The 20,989-nt window shown below is 28.0% G+C and overlaps 1 protein-coding gene across 1 annotated transcript in view; it reads left to right on the top strand.

The window, feature by feature from the left end:
* LOC142330653 (C3 and PZP-like alpha-2-macroglobulin domain-containing protein 8) overlaps positions 1-14,271 on the top strand; it is a 145,292-nt gene extending 131,021 nt beyond the window's left edge. Inside the window, exons 21-26 of the mRNA XM_075376098.1 lie at positions 869-1,081; positions 2,284-2,423; positions 8,684-8,831; positions 10,746-10,935; positions 13,205-13,417; positions 14,027-14,271. Of these exons, the coding sequence (XP_075232213.1) occupies positions 869-1,081; positions 2,284-2,423; positions 8,684-8,831; positions 10,746-10,935; positions 13,205-13,417; positions 14,027-14,271 (1,149 nt within the window). The remainder of the gene's footprint in view (positions 1-868; positions 1,082-2,283; positions 2,424-8,683; positions 8,832-10,745; positions 10,936-13,204; positions 13,418-14,026) is intronic.
* The last annotated feature ends 6,718 nt before the right edge of the window (positions 14,272-20,989 follow it).

The raw sequence follows: 20,989 nt of genomic DNA, 5'->3' as shown, positions 1-20,989 counted from the left end.
CCTCTGTTTGAAGCTGAGTTAATTATTCTAAAATCACGTGATCAAAAGTCGTTTTCCTCTTTCCACCAAACCTTGCTAATTCCTACTACAGCCACATTCAACCTATCCATTTCCCTCTTTAAATTTTCTAATCTACCAACCATTTTTAGACTTTTAACATTCCACGCTTCGATTCGTAGAATGTTATTTTTTAATTTTCTGATGATTCCTTCATTAGTAGTCCCACCCAGAGATCTGAACTGGAGACTATTTTACCTCCTAAATATTTTACCAAGGATGGCACCTCCATCTTTGTTACATGAAAATGCCAAGATTACATTTTCTTGAAAAAAAAAGCAGCTGTAGTTCTCCATTGCTTTCAGCTGCACAGTACTCAGAAGAATGAGTGATGTTGATATGGCTGTTTAAGTCCTTCTGACCTACGCCCTTAACAACTGCTGAAAGAACTGCTGCCCTCTTTCAGGAATCATTCCTTAGTCTGACTCTCAACAGATACCTCTCTGATGTGGTTGCGCCTTTGGTCCAGCTACTCTGTGTTTCACTAAGCACTCAAGCCCTCTCAGCATCAGCTAGGTCCATGATTCATAGAGGAAGGTTTATTTTACTACAAAATGATTAAATACATTTTAATGATAATTTTTTTTAACTTCTGTATCGTAAATAAAAAAGCAGTTATTATTCTTGTTAAATTTAATTAAAAATTGTGATATATCATAAATTTTCACAATTTTTTAATTTTGGTAGTAATTTATTAATGAGTTGTTTTTTAGAAGAATTTTTTTTTTTTAACTACTATAAAATTATAATATAAAAATTTAATTTATACTTTATGTAATTGTTTATTTACTAATTCCTTTATTTTATTTAGCTTGTATATATTGCTATGAAAGCATTCTCGATGTATTCTTCATGGGGTAAAGATAAACACAGACAGTTAACATTATCTCTAGCAACATCTGGTATGGAATTAACTGACACATTAGAACTAAGAAATTCAACTGTGTCACAAATATTACACTTACCATCTCTTCCAACTAAAGTATTTGTTTATGCAACTGGTGCTGGTTGTGCTACTGTTCAGGTAAATTCAGTAAATTATATTTATTAAAATTTAATTTATTTTTCTATTTCTTTATCCCTAAATTATGTTAAATGTCCCCAAGTTATGAAATGTTTTATATGAATTTCTTCTTTTTTTTTAATTTGATAGTTTTTTTATTTACAATAAAACATTGTAGGCTTATGTGGTTTGATGAAATTTTAAGTAATACTGAACCTTGTTTTTTCAATGACTTTTTTTTATCTCATAAAGTTAAGCTCTTGACAAACTGCTCCTTTGCTCAGCATTTTTATATAAACTACCCTATATAATCTCCACAATAATAAATGCTCATCCTGGACAATAGAGTTTGCTTGATAACTTATTCATATTTCAGTAGATATTGCTTATAATCATACTTCAGTATATGGATGAAAGTGCATGTGTACTTACATACCTTGCACTATTAAAGTATACATTACAATTAATGGCTTTTCTACTGTTTCTACAATATTATTATTTATCTTATCTGAATTGTTCTTAATTCTATGATATAAAAATTAGAAACAAGCAAATATGAAAAACCTAATAATTCCTGCAACTTCCTAACAATTTATCATCAAATCAAACATAATAAAGTAGCAGAACTGTTCATCACAGACTTTAGATGTAGAAAGTGCAGTGTACTAATTTCATCTAGTACTAATTTCCTCTAGCCTTAGGCATTAAAATTTGTTTAGTATTCTACCGCATAAAAAATAGTAGAGATAAGTATTATACATAAACAGAAAGTAATGTAAAAAAATATTTTCTTTATTTTATGATAAAATTAATTAAAGGTATTATGTAGTCTACATTCACATTAATTTTCTTATATAAATTAATTTTATTTGTTATTCAACAGAATTGTTAACCATTAAACTAAACAAGATCTAACCTTCCCCAATGATATCTATCATGATCATAGGAAATTACTAGTTAAGCTATCATGTAACAATTACATGTCTTGTCAAAAAGAAATGTTGACTAATTAATGTTGAAGCTTTATTGTAATTATTAGTTAATTATATTTATTTTATAACTCGTTTATTTTTAGTTACACAATAATCTTTGTTTAATTATTTTAATTGTTAGCCTGACAAATCATATAACATAACCTAAAATAAAAAATTGTGTAACATTTTTAAGAATAGTTTATTAAATTTTATTGCAATAAAAACGTGAAAAATATATTCTGTGTTTAGGGTCACGTTAGTTATGCAACATATTCACCAACTAAATCTAATAATCTATTGGATATCTGGGCTGGAGTTGAACAAGAGACATTACCACCAAGAAATTCTGCCCAGGAATCAATATATTTGGACATCAAAGCATGCATCAGGTTTGAAAATATGTTTTATTGTATTATTTTAATGTCTTCTAGTGAAATTTATTTTTTTTTAAATGATTTATAACATTCTGGAACATGAGATAAATATTCTGCATTTTTCATATTGAATCGCTTAAGTTTTTAGCATGTATTTTATATGGATTAGAGATAATTCTTATTATTTGCCATACTACTTAAATATTTTAACATTGTTTATACTTTAGGGTTTTATATTAAACATTATGTATGTAAAATTATGAGGTCTGTTTGTAAAATTACTTAATATTTTTAATTATGCGCCAGTGGAGATATTTACTGAAATGTGGTTGGCAGTATTATGCTCATCATAACCTCCTCTATAACCACATTTTCTTGGTTTGTTGATATCTCATTTAATTTTTGTGTTATAGTTATTTGAGTGAAACATGTTTAAGTGTTAGTAGTGATTTTTTAATGTGCAGTTTTCGGTAGCAACAATACAACATAAAATATTACATGAAACTGGGGAAAACGTTCACAGAAACATTTTCACTTTTGAAACAAGCTTACAAAGATGATGCTCTGGGTCGTATGCAGTGTTATGAATGGTTTTTGCGATTTAAAAGTGGTCATCAGTCAATTGAAGATGACCCTCGACCAGGAATGCCTTCGACTTCAACTGATGACACTCACGATCAGAAAATCAATGATCTGGTGCATGCAAGTCACCGTTTGACTGTCAGCAAACTTGCAGTAGAGGTTAGCACCTTGACTGGATTATGCCATGACATTTTGACTTAAAAAATTAAACATGTATCGAGTTGCAACAAAGTTTCTTTCTTGTTTGAAGACTGAACAGCAGAAAGAACATCGAATGCATGTTTGTCGGTAACTTCTTGAATGAGCTAATGATGATGAAACATTCATGCAAAGTATCATAACAGCACATGAAAGTTGGGTTTATGGCTATAACACTTGAGACAAAAGTTCAGTCATCACAATGAATTGGCAAAAGATCTCCACGCCCAAGAAAGCACATCAGTCTAGATCCATTGTCAAAGTAATGTTCTGTTTTTTCAATTTTAATGGAATTGTCCATTTTAAATTTTTACCTCGAGGTGAAATAGTGAACCGTGCGTACTATCAAGGCATTTTATAATCGTTAAGTGAAAGAATTATAAAATCTTTTTGTAACAATTTTATAATTGTTACAAAAAGAAACTGGAGTTGTGACAAGACAGCTCATGGTTCCTTCACTATGACAATGCACCCACACACTCAGATTTGTCAATTCATCAATTTTGTGCCAAAAATCAGATGACTGTCCGCCTCAGCTTCCCTACTTGCTTGACCTGGCTCCTTACAATTTTTTCTTATTTCAAAAATTAAAATCAGTGATGAAAGAATGCCCTTTTGAGATTACTGATGACATTAAACAAATTTGTCACGGACCTTAGTTTATTTCAAATGAAGCTATCCAGGACTGCTTCACGAAGTGGAAACACCGCTGGGAAAAGTGTGTGAATAGGTGAGGGTAGTACTTTGAAAGGGACAAGGACCAATAACAGTGGTCAACATAAAATTTGGAACTGAAAAGGGAGTAAGTGTTCTCTATAATATTTTATCTGCTGAATCTAAATATGTATTCTGAAACAACCCACCACATAAAGTTCGTAAGTTACAACCCCTTAAATTTATTTGTTTCATCATTCGTGGAACAAACAACACAAATAAGTTAGTATGTCTGTATGTTTGCTTATTTACATCTGATTTATGTTGTGACACATGCTGTAGACCTATATTTAATTCATAGCAGTCAAATGATGTCATTTCATGTCAAACCAGTGTATGAGTGATGTATAGACATCATGTCGGTTAGTCAAGTAATGACTAATTCAATGTGATGAAATTTTCTTCAGTGTGGGTTCAGCTCTTGGTATGACTTGCTGTGTTCTCTAGTGTGGTTATAGTTTTATCATCATACACATTTTATAAAGATCGTTCCAAAAGTGATGTCATAAATTTAGTTAAAGATTTTTATGATAGCTTTTGCTATTATTTTTTTTAACATCAAGATTTGTTTAGTTTGTGTGTGCACGTGCATGCGCATGTATGTTTTGTGCTGTGTTTTATTGCACTCCGTGGTGGAACAGTTTCATGAAGTATTTAAAGTAATTAAGTATTTATAAATTAAAAATTAATTATTTTTATAATTAAGTAAGTATTTCTGTAATATTTCAGTTTACTTTCATTCATTAAAACATTTTGAATTTTATAATGAATAAAAATCAGGCTTGTAAAATTCTCCAAGTATTTTTTATTATATTTGCGGAGTATTCACCACAGAAAGTCTACGAAGTATCAAATCTGCTGAAAACTGCTTACAGACATTATTTTGACTGTCACTTGAAAGACCAAGATAAATTCCACATTAACATGTATTAAGTGCTACATTAAACTAACCCAGTAGTTAAAAGGAAAAAGAGCATTTTCCTTTTGATGTACCTATGATTTGGCAAGAGCCTACTAACCATTATGAAGTGTTAGTTTTGCTTAACAAATATATCTGGTTTCAATTCAAACAATAAAAGCAATATTGCATACCCAAATGTTCGTTCAGCTACAAGACCATTACTTCATGGTGTTGATTTACTTATTGATTCCAACTGCTCCAACTTCTTGAAAAGAGATTTCTGATTCCCTCTCCAGAAGGCTCAACTGATGAATCCTCAACTTCAATAGATATTAATTACAATCCAGAAGAATCAAATGCTGAACCTCACCTCATCACACAAGCAGAACTGAGCAACCTAATTCAAGACTTGTTGAAACAACATGCAACTTCTAGGTTTACGTCTTAAGGAATGGAATTTATTTAAAAAGGATACTAAAATTTCAGCATATAGATTTTGAAACAAAAATTTACTGAAATACTGTAGAGGAGATGGTTTAATTTGTTCCTGCCATGATGATAAGGGGTTAATATCTGACATGGACATTGAATATGTCATCATGATTGGCGTTAATTTATAAACTTATCAAAAAGAAGCTTAAAGGCAGTGTAGTTGTGTAACTTGAATAGATTTTCTTTTATACTGATAGCACATGCTGTAGGAATGAAAAAAACATATGAAAGAACGTCAAAAATTTTAAAAGCTCTTAAGTATGATGAATACTCATGGCGAATCATTGCTGACCTGAAAGTGAATAGGGCTCCTTCTTAGTCTCCAGAGTGGCTTTACAAAATATATGTGTTTCTTGTGTTTGTGGTAAAGCCAGATTACAGATAAACACTATGCAGTTAAAGACGCCAAAAAAAATCAGTTTACCTCAGGAAATGAAAATGTTGCCAATACTACCCTTGTCAAAGCAGATCCTGTTATTTTACCACCTCTACACATACAACTAGGCCTGATGAAGAATTTTGTAAAAGCATTAGATAAAGATGGAGACTGCTTTAAAAAATATTTCCATTTGCTGATGTTCTGTGATAGTATGTGATTCATTTAGCCACTCTTCATTTCATCTTTACATTCTCATTTAGACTTTTTCTCTATAAACTTGGGTGACATCAGCGATGAACAAGGAGAAAGGTTCTACCAAGATATATTGCAGATCAAGATGGGATGAATCTATGATGAGTGACTGGATAATAAAAAAAGAAGATTTCACTGAACACAAAAGGAAAATAAGAAAAAAATTAAGATAAATGTAAATATTTTAAAGGGTCATAACTAAAAATCTGAGGGTGATGAAGAGTAACTGATTTCATTTTAAGATTAAGCATAAAAAATACATTCTAATTCACCTACTATTTTGTCAGTTCAAAATTTTTTGTTGACCTGTAATCTGTAAAATTATAGTAAAGATTAAAATAATAAAGTTTGGTTATTTTTGAACACACCGTGTGTGTGTGTATGTTTATATGCGCACATGTGCATGTGTGTGTATTTTTACTACTTTTGTAGATTTTTCAACAGATCTTATTTGTCAAAAACATTAAGAATCTATTTAACTTTTAATGAAGATAACATAAAATTATCAGACATAATAAAAATTTAAAAAAAATTAAAACGAACCAACACACTATCTTCAAATGCAAAAATAATTGAGATAATAAAAAAATTGAAATCAAGTTAAAATTGAAGTAATAATTACTTAAACTAGAAACACATTATTTTCTTTCCTCTCCTTAATATCCTTTCTCCTTTCTCTTAATAGGAAGTAAATTTCAATGCAAGGTTCAGTATCATGCTTTTAAGAAGAATTATACATTTAGTTTTCAATTTAACATTCTTGATATAGATGTGTCTTTGATATTAGACATTATATCTTCTAATCATTGGGGAATTAAATTCATCTATATAAACAAGATTATATTTTGAGAAATTTTATTCTGTACAATGCAAGTAATATTTTTTCTGCAAAAGTTGGTAATCCCTTTCTTTACTCGTTCAATCTGCTTTTGCAAGTCCGTCAGGCTGGTGACCTTGAGACAAGAAGGTGTGTCTGATTCTTTGTTGTTCATTTGTGTTCATCGCCTTTGAATGATTTAGATTATGTATTTCTGTGTGCGTTCAAATGGTTTAACTTTAGATCAGCAAATATGTCTCCTTGGATAAATCTTCTGTGAGTACAGTGAGTACACATAGACAATGAAAAACAAGTCTTCCATTAGATTTCTAGGTACACCAGTTCTTAATCTATTTAATGTTAGAACACTAATCAAGAAATTTAGAGAGACAGGATCGGTAAAGTACTAAGAGCAAAATCGTAAATCATCAGTACTTTATATAGAAAAACTGCAAGACGTATTTGTTGCTATCCAATCTAGTTCCAACAGGTCTTTGCGAAAGTTAGTCAGATAGAAAGACACTGGTGTTGAAAGTGTACACAAGGCAGTAAAAGTAAAAGTAGTTAAAACGTTATTGGTCACAGACTGTGGAAAGAAAATTCAATATTGTGAATGGTTTCAAGAGTTTTTGGCAGATAATTCTGACAATATTTTAGATTATATTTTCTATACCAATGAGGCATGGTTTCATTTATCAGGGAGTGTGCATGCACAGAACTCACGTTTATAGTCTGCCAACAATCCACTTAGATAAAATTGACATTAATTTATTCATTCTGAATAGTAATAAGAATCTACTATGATAATTCATTTTAGGATTCTTCTCGAGGATTTTTTTTAAATTTGTTTGTCTAATTTTTTTTAATTTTAAATGTTTCCATACTGTACATTGTTACAATTCACAAAAGTTTTACTTAATTATATTAGATTAGATTAATTATAGATGGTTGCCACATTCTTTCCTTTTTTTGGACAAAAGGTGTTAGAAGCACAACTTTATCCGATATATACATTTGTACACTACCAAATAAGAAGCAGCAGTCCCCAAGTTGGTCTTCAGGTAATCCTACTACCAGATAACACCAACAATGCACTGTTTCTAATCATTAAAGTCCCAAAATCCTCATCATGGAGGATTTAGCAAAGTCATCCTACTTCTCTCCAACCAAAAATGGGGAAGAAGGATCAAGGGTAAGGAAAAGGAGTGGGTGTTGGGAAAGAGAAATTTATCCATCAGATATCCTACTTCATGCCCAAAACCTACATGCTAATTTTTAAGAGAACATGATTGAGATACCAGTAACAAACAGTTGAAAAATGAGAGGGAAGGACAGTGTTGTGTATCATACAATTAACCAAACTTGAGAATGAATGGTAAGCTAGCTGATAAATAATTATACATTAATTTGTTTAACACCTTAATGAAATGTAATAACCATTTAAAATTATTAAAAAATATCACTTTTAAATTATATCGAAATTGTTCTTCCAAAGAAACTTTTTTGAATTAAATAATTAGATTACATTCTTCACTGGAGAGGTCCCAGTAATTCCATTGAGATATGGTGCTATTGAGCTCTGAAAAGTTCTTTGGAAGAATAATTTCCATTTGATTTAAGTGTGAGAGTTATTTGTAACTTTTAATAACTAAAAATAAATATCTTTAAACCTGTAATTTAGAAAGTTAGAATTACTTTTATGAATATTTGTCACTTACCATAACAATGCAGAATGGAAATAATGTCATGTTTTACCTATGTACAAGATCACAAAAATTTTAAAATAACAGAAATTTGATAGCATTAGTTTACATGGGTTAGTGCAATTTATTCATGACAAACAGCCACTTCCTTGCATCTCTCTTCTTATGTAGAAATTAATCTTACAGATTACATTTAAAGTTTTAGGTTACTGTGATTCGTAATTTTTATTGTTCTAGGTGGAAAGGTGCCAATGAATCTACTGTTCTAAGAACTGAAGTAAATCTGTTTTCAGGATTTCAGCTATGTTCTGTGAATCCTGATGATCTAGATGAAATGGTTCAGTACGGAAATCATGATAATAAAGTTTGGTTTATATTGACAAAAGTAAGTTCTGTATCTTATGTTAATTTTTTCAACCTGTTTTGTAATATTTTATATTTCTAATAATATGATATATTAAAATTTATTCTGAAGATCCTTTGTTCATTTCATAACTAGGTTCAGACATTCTTTTATCTAATATTTCATCTTGCCCAATATATTCATGGCATTTTTATAATATTTATTTCCCTTGAATTATTTATTTTATCATCATACTGAGAAATGTTTTGAAATTGTGAAAAGATATTGATTGTAGAAGACATTTAAATGGTAACTTTTTTAAATAACGTTTTGTAATATGATAATTGTGATATGGTTATAACAATCGTTTTTAGTGTTCATAATGTCTTTGTGTGAGCATCATTATTTTTTGTTTACTTTTTCTGTAAATTTAAACTGCCATTAATAAAAGAAAACAATTTTTTAATACTGTAACATGAAGTGTTGTGGTGAAATTTCTAGCCAGTACTTCTTCTGTGCATGTTTTTTTTATTTGTGGGAATTTGGTTTTACCCTGTTCCAACTAATTAGATTAGCTAATTACTTGTGATATACTGTATATTAAATGAAATATATTTAAAAAAAATTACAAGTAATTGAAATTAAGTATTTAATAAATGTACGTCATCCAGTTTCCACCTAATAATTTCATCAATAAGATGTACTGTTTAGTAAATAATACTATTTGTTTCAAATTAGAACATATTACAAAAAAACCTACATCCTTTCAAAGATACATCATTATTTTGGGCTAGATAACAAATATTATGTTTAAGTTTGGTCTTGAGTGGGATTACACATTCCCAGTCATAATCAATGAAGTAAACAACAGATAAAACAGTTCCTACAACTGTACGTTTAGTAACAAATATTTTAAGAAATCTCCCTTTTAATGTCAGTACTATTTAATAGATTGAGTTTTAAATCTCTTCATTACTTCAATTTATAATGTCTTTAATTAAATTAAAACTCCTCTTTAAATATCACACTTTTATAATTTTATCATTCTGACTATATTTAAAATAGCTTTTCAGAAATATTCTGCCTCACAACTGGATGTAAATTCAATTACTACAGTAATCATTTCAGAGGTTACTACTTTTCAGTAACTACAAAACGACTGACTAAAAATTAGTTTGGGTCTTTATTTTGAAAAAACCATCTTTGTGATTTAAGATTGATCTAAGATAACTCTTATGCCAACCAACCAGTCTTGAGAAAGTGAAGTTAATTTAATCTCCAACATAACCCTGGTAACAATAACCAATTTGGTAAAAGTAAATTGGCATTAAAAAAACAGTAAAACTGTTTAACTGAATTTAAATGTAGTTATATCATTATAAAATATCTGCAACAATAGCTGACTAGTTACGTTCATCACTCACTGATATGTATTCACTCTTCTTTTCTTATTGGATCACCTATCATCTCCACATCATATTTCATTGCAAATAATATTTTGTATTAATTCACATATCTTGTATTACCATTACTGCAAAACAGTTAAAAATCTTTTTCTTATAACTTAAAAATTAAAAAGTGTTCTTTTTTCTTTGGACTTTTTTATTTAACTACCACAATATGTATTTTCACTTCAATTTTCTTAACATCTGGCACTGTTGGTATTATACAATTTATATAAAAACAAAGTATCCACTTACCAACAATTGTGTGTAAGTGGATACTTTATTTTTGTATAAATTTTCACTTCAGTTTTGATATCGTAACACAATAATATTCAAAACAATTTTTTCTCTGAATCTTCATTTTGTTTCAGAAATAAATTATAAGTTAGAAAACAAAATAATCTACTTTTATGTAAAGGATTACCTAAAATGTAATTGTAAATATTAATAGGTATTATTTATAACAAGTATTAAATATATTCAAATAACATTTTTTTTATTTTTAAATCAGGTCAGAACTAAGTGTTTAAGATTAACTGCATGCAGTGTGTTCACTGTAAGCGGTTTGAGACCAGCACTTGCTACTGTTTACCCTACGTCTTCTCCAAATTTAGCTGTCCAAACATTTTTCCATACACGTCGTGCTAGTCCTCTGCTTGCTGATACTACAGATGATGATTTTATTACATGGTTTGGTTCAGGTAATATTTTTTTAGAATTTGTATAAAGTTTTTATTTAGATACTCCTAACTATTCCAATATTTAAGGGTGCATCCCATCCCCGTAAGGGGAAGACACCCACCTTGTGACATTACCATTCGCCATACCACCCCCTCCATTCCAAGCCGTGGGCTTTACCGGAGGTGGGACCCTCTAACTGATTACATCTCACAGTCATCAGCCAGGCCTCGGTTGGGATGCCACCGATGTAAATACCTTGGCAGACATTTGATCAGTAAAATACAAATCAAATTTTACCTTCACATAGGCCTCAAACAGACATCTTCACATCCAATGTAACATGATTCCCTCAAACTAACTGACTGAAATCGCAGAAGTGTGAACCCCGTGCCTAGTCCAGATTTGATAGCACCATCCGTGACTGTGAATGCCTTAGAAAACTAACGAGTTGAAAGGTAAATCAGTGCTGCTCTCATACCAATCAAAATTATGACTTACGCAGCATAGAAATTTCAGACCTACACCCAAATAAGCCAACCAATTTTAGGGTAGTGTAACCTCATTCCAGTCCACGCAGGAGCCGGAGATAAACCCCTCACTCACACATGGTCCCATCATGGAGTCTCACGTGGCATTACCAAGTCACGATCAGGACCGCCACCAGCAGAATGAAGCCACGCCCCTGGTTGCATGGGCGACAGTACCCCAGCAGCTCGGCAACCCCCACCAGTGGAAGCCCCAAATCAAAAACAACACCAATATAACCGTGGCACGATGCCAATGCACCTACCGCCAACCAAGCCAATGCCTATGCTGGAATCCTAGCCACCCGGCATTCTACCATGATCGAGTACCTCGATTAAACTCCCTCTGCAGACCTACACACCACAAGGGCGTGAAGAAAACCAGCCACTATAGACCACTCCTCGCGGATTATCCAGTTAATACAGAGATTCAGAAAGGAATGTAGTCTCTCAAGTTCCCTAACAGCTCATGAACATTTGACCTCATATCAGGGACAAACGTAGAGGCGTGGACCACTGTATCATCAGTCCCATTTAAAGGGTGCATAAGATGCACCTTTAAATGCATCTTATGTATTTGAATGTGGAAAATAAGAATAAAATATTATTGTTATATATAATTATTTGTTATAATTATATTTTTTGTTATAATTATTTGTTATATATAATAAAATTATTGTGAATTTAAACAATGTTGAGAAAACTTTACTGCATGGTTTTCATGTTATACTAGTAGCTGATGAATATGAGTAGCATGACACAGCATTGTCTGCTGTGATATATATAGTTATTATAAATTCCTTGTAACAATCTTGTGGTTGGCTTAGGATTGTTATAATTTTATTATTTCCATAATAAATTTTGTACATTGTACAATTGCAAGTTTTTGTTACCTAGTAATATAGTTTCTTGTATTCTGTTTTATAAATAATAATGTATTATGGTGTAGTGTACTTGCTTGTGTGAGTGAACAAACATGTACAGATTAAATGTATTTTTTATAATAATAATATAACAATATATACTCCTAGATATTAAAAAAGAATGTATATGACATCAAATTTGTTACTATCAACAGTTTTAAATTAATGTGTTCAACCTTATAAAAGTGACTTATTTTCAGGAAACAATATTATTTAGAAAAACTTATTACTTAATTATTATTGTTTCTTTATAACATTAATTACATAAAAATCAGAAATGTGTGTAGGTTTTTAAAAAATGTTTAATTGTTTTACTTAATAAAGCCCAAAATTTTAATCCCAAAAGTAAAATAAAATGAGTTAAAAAAATTAGGAAAATTTGGCTTGGTTTATTTTTTTACACGTTTCATTAAATGTCAATTTTTAAGTAAAATTTCATGTAATGTTTATTACACTAATTACTACTATTTTTTAAGTAAGTGATTAAAACATAACTCAATAGCCAATCTTGATTTGTATTTGGCTGCTCTCATTTATATTCATTATTGGATCCAATGAAAATGAAATCAGATAAAAAATTTTATGTTATCTATACTCCCCATACAAATTTTAGTCATGATCCTTCCTTCTTTTGTTTTACTTTTAAGTAAAATTTTTCATTAAATTTTTTTATTAAAATTACTGTTAAAAACATGTACACTTTCATGTAAATTTTTTATTTGTTCATATGCAAACTCTTGAGGGCTGAATCCTAAGAGATTGTGTTTGTGTGTTTGATCATAAAAGAGATAATTGCAAAAAAATAATCTCTGTTATATCTTTTTAATTTTTTTTTTTTGCAGATTATAATAATGATAATTTTTCATGGAAAGACATGACATCACAAAAACCTCAAAAAAAAGATGAAGAAATGATACCTGATATGATTGTTCTTAGTGATTTAAATGAAGATCCCTCTTTTGTCGGTGAAGAAACTTCACCCGATACATTATTGTTTAATTCAATTACAGAGAATATTAATGACACTACAGAATCGACATTATCAGTTGATCTCAGTCATCTTAATGAGATTGATTCTGATATACTGAATATTGATAATGATAAAAACAATGAAAATATTAATGTAGATAAGAATTTTAATAATAATAATAATAGCGATCAAAGTATAATATCTAAAAATAATTCAACTGACATTATTTCTTTAAGAAGTGATGATAATATTGTTAGTACAACTACTAAAATTCATGGTGTAAAATTTTCTTTAAATGTTGATGATAATAATAACAATATTAATGTTACACGTTTAAAAAATAATTCTGAATTTAATCATGGCAATGAAAGCATAAATAAAGATTTTAGTGCAGATATTTCATCAGTTATTTCAGAAACATCATTAATAGAAACAACTGAGCTGCCATTTACTGTACCAACATCAAAAACAAAACAAATCGCTCAAATTATAATTACAAATAATCAGAAGAGTCTTACAACAGATAATTCAGAAATTAATGTAAATAAAGATTACTCATTTACTACACCTTTGAGTACTACTGTCAAGCGATTAATTTATCAGAAAAAACATATTTCTTTGAACATAAATAATATAAAAGAATTCGATAAAAATTCTTCAAAATCATCTGAATTATTGCTGTCATCATCGACAGAGTCAGATAAACATATAAAACTTACGACTTTACCAACAAAAAGTTTAAATCAAGATAGACAATCAAAAAAAGATTTTATAGAAACTTCAATAACACCTACAGAACATCAAATTGAAAAATTTCCAGAATCTGATACTTCAGTTAAAACTACTGAAAGATTTCTTGTGTTAGATCGACAAGCATTACTTGGTATTCTTAGATCTGATGATAACAAAAAACAAAGTAGTTCCAGTACAACTGATTGAACGACTAATATTTTTTAAATAAAAAAAAGTTATATAAATAATATAGTACTATTTTTTTAAAGTGATGAGTTTTACTTTACGTGTGAATTAAGTTATAAAAATGATTCATGAATGGATTTGGGATTTTGAAACATTTTGCTGTAAACTACCTAAGGTTAAATAAAAATAAATAGGAAGTTTGAAAAAAAAAACTGTTGTATAACTGAAATTTCAATAAGATATATGATACTTATAATTATTAATAAAAAATATTCAACAGCACTGTGTTATGTACAATTTAAATATAAAATACTTGATTATAAATTTTGCTTATTTTCATATTAAGTAATTTTTTTCAATTCAAGCTTTATCATACTACATGAAAAGATATTTTTTTTCAGTCTTTACTTTTTATTTATTTACAATAACTTTTTCTCATGCTTGTTTAGTTTACATAAAAACTCAGGGGTGTATTCTAGTATTATTGTTTAAATTTTTGATGGTTAATTTGTTTATTTATAGAATTATTTAATGTTTACTTATTTTTTTCAATTTTTGTGTTAATTTTATTTTAAAAACGTATATAACGTGTATAATCTTAAAACAGAATTTTATTCCTTAAAGTATAAATGACAAAATTTTGTTCAAAGTGCCCATGACTTCTTTCTTATACCTGTTCTGGTACTGTGTTGGTTAAGTTCTAAAGTCTATAAAACCAGCTTTCAAGAAATATAATTATAAAACATATCGCTTATAATTTTATAACAAATGATTCATTTATAGTTTGAAATTGTGTATTTTTAATAAATGTCTATTTAGTCATATCGATTTTCGTTCACTATCAATACTACAAGTTGTCAGCGGTATATGTTGATTGCAATGTAGTAAGCATCATCTGTTTTCGTTATGATATAATAAGAAAATTTGTTGAAACGTTGAAAAGATTGTATCTGGTTTAAAAACAAAAGGCAAAATAAACAAAAATTGACTTTCGTAAGTGCAGAATACAGTAGGGGGGTTCATTCTAAATTATATTTTCAACATATTTGCTAAGTCAAAATAGATTTATGTATACATATATATATTTACGATATATACTATTGAAAAATTTTTGATTTATTTTCAATTTTCATTTTACTTCACTTATAGATATTATTTTAGAGTAATGTATCTGAGTAGCAGAAATTGACATAATTATGTTTGAAAAACAAAACAAAAAAGACTTTGCAATTTAGTATATTACAAGCTTAATGAAAATTGTTTATATTCAAAAGTAATGTGATGTGATGTTCAAAAAGAAAATGATACAACTTTTTTTTTAAATTAAGAAATACTTTTTTCAGTAGCACAACTGGAATTTTTCAGCAAAAAGTTATAAAATTTTATGAAAAGTGGTAAGGCATGATTAAAAAACACCACTTAAATATTTTCTTTTTTTTGGAAAACATTTTTACCTTTATAAAATTCTTTGCAACTAATATCTTCTCTTGGTTTAAAAATTATTCTGTAATTTTTCATTCCAGAATAATTCTATGTTTTCTGTGGAGCAATTTTTTTAATATTTTTTGTTGCTTCTTTTTTGAATGCACTCTACTGTATTATCTACTCTCATGGGATATATACATTACCAGTGGATTAAAAAACTCTGTTACTTATTGTAGTTAGATAATTACAACTTGTTTCTCAATTTCTAAATAAAAATAATTTTATTACATTGTGTATTTCTACACATTTTTCAATTGTGTATTAATATAGATATGAGTTATGAAAAATAGTACACCAAAGTACAACTCAATAAGTATTCTTAATGACCACAAAGTGGTATTTATTATTTTTTGTCTGAAAAATTATTTTTTTTTAGGCTATAAAACAAATATAAGTGTATAAATTGGATCAGGTAGTAAAAAAATTAAGTAAGATATAATTTATAAATATAAAAATTTAGAATTATTAAAGAATTTAAAAGAAAAAAATACTTTCAAAATTATGGAATTATCTATCCAAGAGGATTTTTACAGCGAAGCACCTTCTTCAGTGGAGAAAATTTCTGAAAATTCTTTGATTGTAATTTTCTTCATTGAATACAAGAAATTAAACCAACTTACAGTATTATTATATACTCTAGTGTAAAATTTATGTTTTTCAATCTAACATAATAAAATGTTACTGAAATTTTAACTTTTTATTCAGATTAAAAAAAAAAAATTGTTTTAATTAGAAAATATGTGATGTTCATAAACTGTATTAATTAAAAAAAAAATTCATCTTTGCATGATAAACTTTATCTATTTTTGCTTGTGTATTTATTAAATAACATAATAAATACTCAATATATGGAATATTTCTGTTCTATATTTGGAATCAAACCTTGTACTTATTTGATTCCAGATATCAAGCGATTTTGACTCCTGATATCAGTAATTAAAGTTGCTGATGTGCGTTACCAAGTACGTCAGCAATTTTTTTCTTCTACTATGACTGAATGGTATTGGAGTATTAAACTCCAAATGTAATATTACAGTCAAGGAAATAGAATAAAAATGAAATAGGAAAATAATTTTGTTACTATTTGATATTAGTTCCCATGTAAGAAGTGTCGTACTTATACTGTTTTTACAAATTATACTAACTGTATTTGTTATTGTAATAAAAACGTTTGCGAAGATTTGTCAAAGAAATAAAATATTGCCAAAATAAATATATTTTTCTGGAAAATATTTTCTTTTAAGAACTACTATCCAGTATTTTCATAAGACCTTGTGAACGAACTGTAGTTATGAAAAGATCTTCTGGAAGATATTTCTATATATTTCAAAAGCAGATCAATTTTAAATATGATTTAATTACACATACACACACACACACACACACAGAGAGAGAGAGAGAGAGAGGTACACTTATTGCTTATTTGTCAGTCTTTCTTATGGTTGTAGTTCTTGTAAAATATATGAGGTACAAGCAGCACTGAATAGGGTTGCTTTCATTTAGAATAGTGGTGTTACTTTCATTTAGAGTGATGGGTGTGTTTACTGCACAAGTAGTCTATCAGTTTTAAAGCCGAATAACCAAACAGGTTACCATTGCTCAAGAAATACTGATAATAAAATGTTGCACCCTTAAATTCTGAAAAACTTTTATAGACTTTTGAGAAAAGACAAAAAAGAACATAAATAAAAAATTAAACTTTCAAAATACAGCACACAATAACATAACTTTTAAATACATGAACAGCAGTGAACCAGATATATTCAAGTACTTGAATACAGAGTAATTCAGATAATTTGATTTAGGAATTGTAAAGGAATCTCCCTTCCTACTAAATAAGAAATTTAGGAACATAAGTGGGCATAAAAAGCTATTTCTTGGGTAATAAATTAGGTTATAATCATAAATGAGTAAATTACATGTATGAATTACCATTGAGAGAGTGTAAAGGACTCCCCATAAAAAACAAACATAAATCCCAAGAATTTCAGCCAACACAACCACATGACATGGTAATTTTGCAAACTAAAATAAAATGTAACTGATTGCAGATGCTGACAAATATTGGTATACAATTATTGCTTTTTACACCATTGTAAACGATTTTAATTACAATATAATCCAAAAGCACTCTAGCTTGAAGGTCAGATGGTCTTGGGTTACATTCCTGAGAAAGGTCTATTTTATCAACTACCATTGCATCCATCTTATTTTTAATAAATATGTGTGCAGCATGTCTGAAGTTGTAGTGCTAAAATAAAATCCATTCGATCTGCTTCTGACACTTTCTATAAATAATAGAAAATAAATCCCTAAAACTAGAAACTCAATTCTTTTTAATTGTAAACAAGCAACAATGTTAACAACAAAAATCTATTAGTTATCTTTAACATTTAATAACAAGACTTTATTTATTCTGTACCTTTATTTAAATTATGTGTTTAATAAATAACTGATATTATTTTCTAATAATTGGGCAACACTTACATTACAGCTATTTTTTTATTAGCTAGACTCTGTATACCATAATGTAAAATAAAACACCCAGTCAATATTGTCAATGCAACTTCATCATCCAGGCCTCACTAAGATTAATTCCAGGACCATATCAATCCTGATCTAACACAATTATACTAATTTAATATTTATTATATCATTAATATTAGTCATGAAATAATGTTATAATTTAATCCTGATATATAAATTTTGTCATCTTTATTTTTTTTATTATTGTTTATTATCATTTTTGTGATAAATGTATAATTTTGTTGATTTTATTTTCTCCCAAGTATTTGAGACATATTTATCTAAGCTAGGATAAAAATATTATGTAAAATAATCATTTTGAACAATCACATCAATATTGTAAATCTCATAAATTTTAGGTATTAAAATTTTTAATTATTACTTATGATCAGTAATTATTAATATTGTTAAGAACTAATAAAGTAATATTTTAAAAACTTCAACATGTTAGTAATAATTATTATAAATAACCATTTTTTTAAAATTAAAATATTATTATTATATAAAGTTTGTTGTAAGGAAATTAGAAAAGTGATTTGTTTTTGTTACTGGATTGATAATAATAAAATGTGAGATATAATGGTAATGATAATGTGTTGATTATTTTAAAAATGACTTGCTTGCTCGTGCCAGCTCAAGATGTAAGTGCTCAAAATAAAAAATAAAAAAAAATGCTTTGCGAAATGCATAAACATTTTTAGATGTTAATATATTAAATAATAAAAATAATAATGATAATTTTTTGTGTTAAACACAGATTATTCTTACTGTAATGTCATTATTAAATATTGTATAAACATTAATGAAAATATTAAATGTTTAATTTTTTTAATGTACATGTAAAGTGTCTTTTGTATTTGAAATGACTCGAATGTGTATATTCATAAGTCTTTATATGTGTGAATGAGTATGTAAAAAATGTATTTAAAGTGTAACTAGTTAAATAATTTATGATAATAATAGTAATGTGTAGTCTCATTTTAAAGTCATTGTATGTCTTCAATTGAACTGTATCAGCAATCAGAACTAAAATCAAACCATTTTTCATCAATCTTTTGGTCTTTGAATTATTTAAGTTGACTGTAAATTTACTTTAATGGTTTTTTATTTTATAAAAATGATAAGGATATTAAATTTGTTTTTCCCGATTCATTCCATGTGTCAAAATTTTCAGAGAAAAGGTTTTATAAGTATATTTACAAAGGTTAAATAATATATTTAAAATTTATTGAGTTTGGTTGACTCTTTTTTTACCAAAAGAGAGTTTAACCAATATGTCAAAACAAATTTTATTATTAAAAAATATGTTTATATCTTTAATATATATTTTTTTATAAATTATTTTTTAAAGTTTGTGTTCAGGTATGGAGTGAATCTTTCTCACAATAATTATTTGAAGTAATCAAAATAAAAATCAAATAAATATTATTAAAATAATAAGAAATAAAAATGAAGAAAAATATATGTTCAAATTTTCACCCACAATTTTTATAGTGTGAAGGTTGTTTGTTTAAACATTCAAACTTCAATCATATTGTAAAATTAAAATATCAAGAACATTTTGTTGTTAATTTTTTCTTTCAAAATAATAAAAATAACAGGTCACATTTGAAGTGTATTCAGTTTTTTATGTTTTTCTACTCTATCTGTAATTCTTTAATCGCAAACTTTGCAAAGGTACTGGTGGAAGTTGGCAGGTACCATCTCATCTTTTAGTGATAACAAATGTCATCTAAGTAATGAATATGTGTATGTTCATGAGTGCGTGCGCATGTGTGTGTGTGTAATTTTTATTTATTTATTCAGATTAGACAAATTTCTAAGAAGAATAAAAACAATTTGACTGTATCCATCTTTGGAAGAGTAATCAATATTTGTTAATTTTAATTAAATTTAGCAAAAATTTGTTGCCAAATAAACCATTATTGGAAAATGGTAGTCAGTTATACAAATTTATTAAGTCAGGTTAATATCAGTGAGTTTCTAATGGTAGATTTCATTACCATACCAGAAAATATTTGAGGGAATGAGGAGGTTTCCATTTCAAAATTTCAATTATTAATTCAGTTTGTGAAATCCACTACGTAGTTTTGATCAAATGCAGATTTTCAATTTTTTAGGAAGTTCCCTTTCAGTTTGGTACAATTATTTAATTTTTATGCAACAAAAAACAAATTACAATGTAAAATTTGTGTGATGCCACAGGTTAACGATAAATATATTGAAATACTCAGTTTTAAAGAATAGTTATGATGATTGATTTTCATCAAGTCTATAATGCATTAACCTGTTATCACACAGCACATTTTTCTTATAGAATCATTAGTAACTGAAGGAAAAATTAGAAATGGACTGGAAAATTTACTGCAGAAAAGATTGTAAAATAAATCCCCAAGTTCTTTGTCATTGTTTTATTCTTATAGAACTAAGAAGCCTACAAATTATAACGATTTTTTATTAGTAATTTTATTAATTATATAATTTGACACTGCTTTATCAACTTACCTTCATGGGTAAGATCATAACTGAAGTTAGATCTAATCCAGACAACTTATGACTATACTAGAATTCAAAAAGTAAAATAACTCTAAAAAGTAGTTACTTTATAGACAAATCAAAATAATATTTAACAGTTCATATTTTTCACATGATATTGGTTTAAGCAATTCATTTATACCTTCATTATAATGAAGAATATATAAAAATTCCTGTTAAAAGTAATTTTTTA

The sequence above is a fragment of the Lycorma delicatula genome, chromosome 9 (assembly GCF_047948215.1).
Source record: "Lycorma delicatula isolate Av1 chromosome 9, ASM4794821v1, whole genome shotgun sequence".
Lineage (NCBI taxonomy): Eukaryota > Metazoa > Arthropoda > Insecta > Hemiptera > Fulgoridae > Lycorma > Lycorma delicatula.
This window is presented reverse-complemented; position numbering and strand designations above follow the sequence as displayed.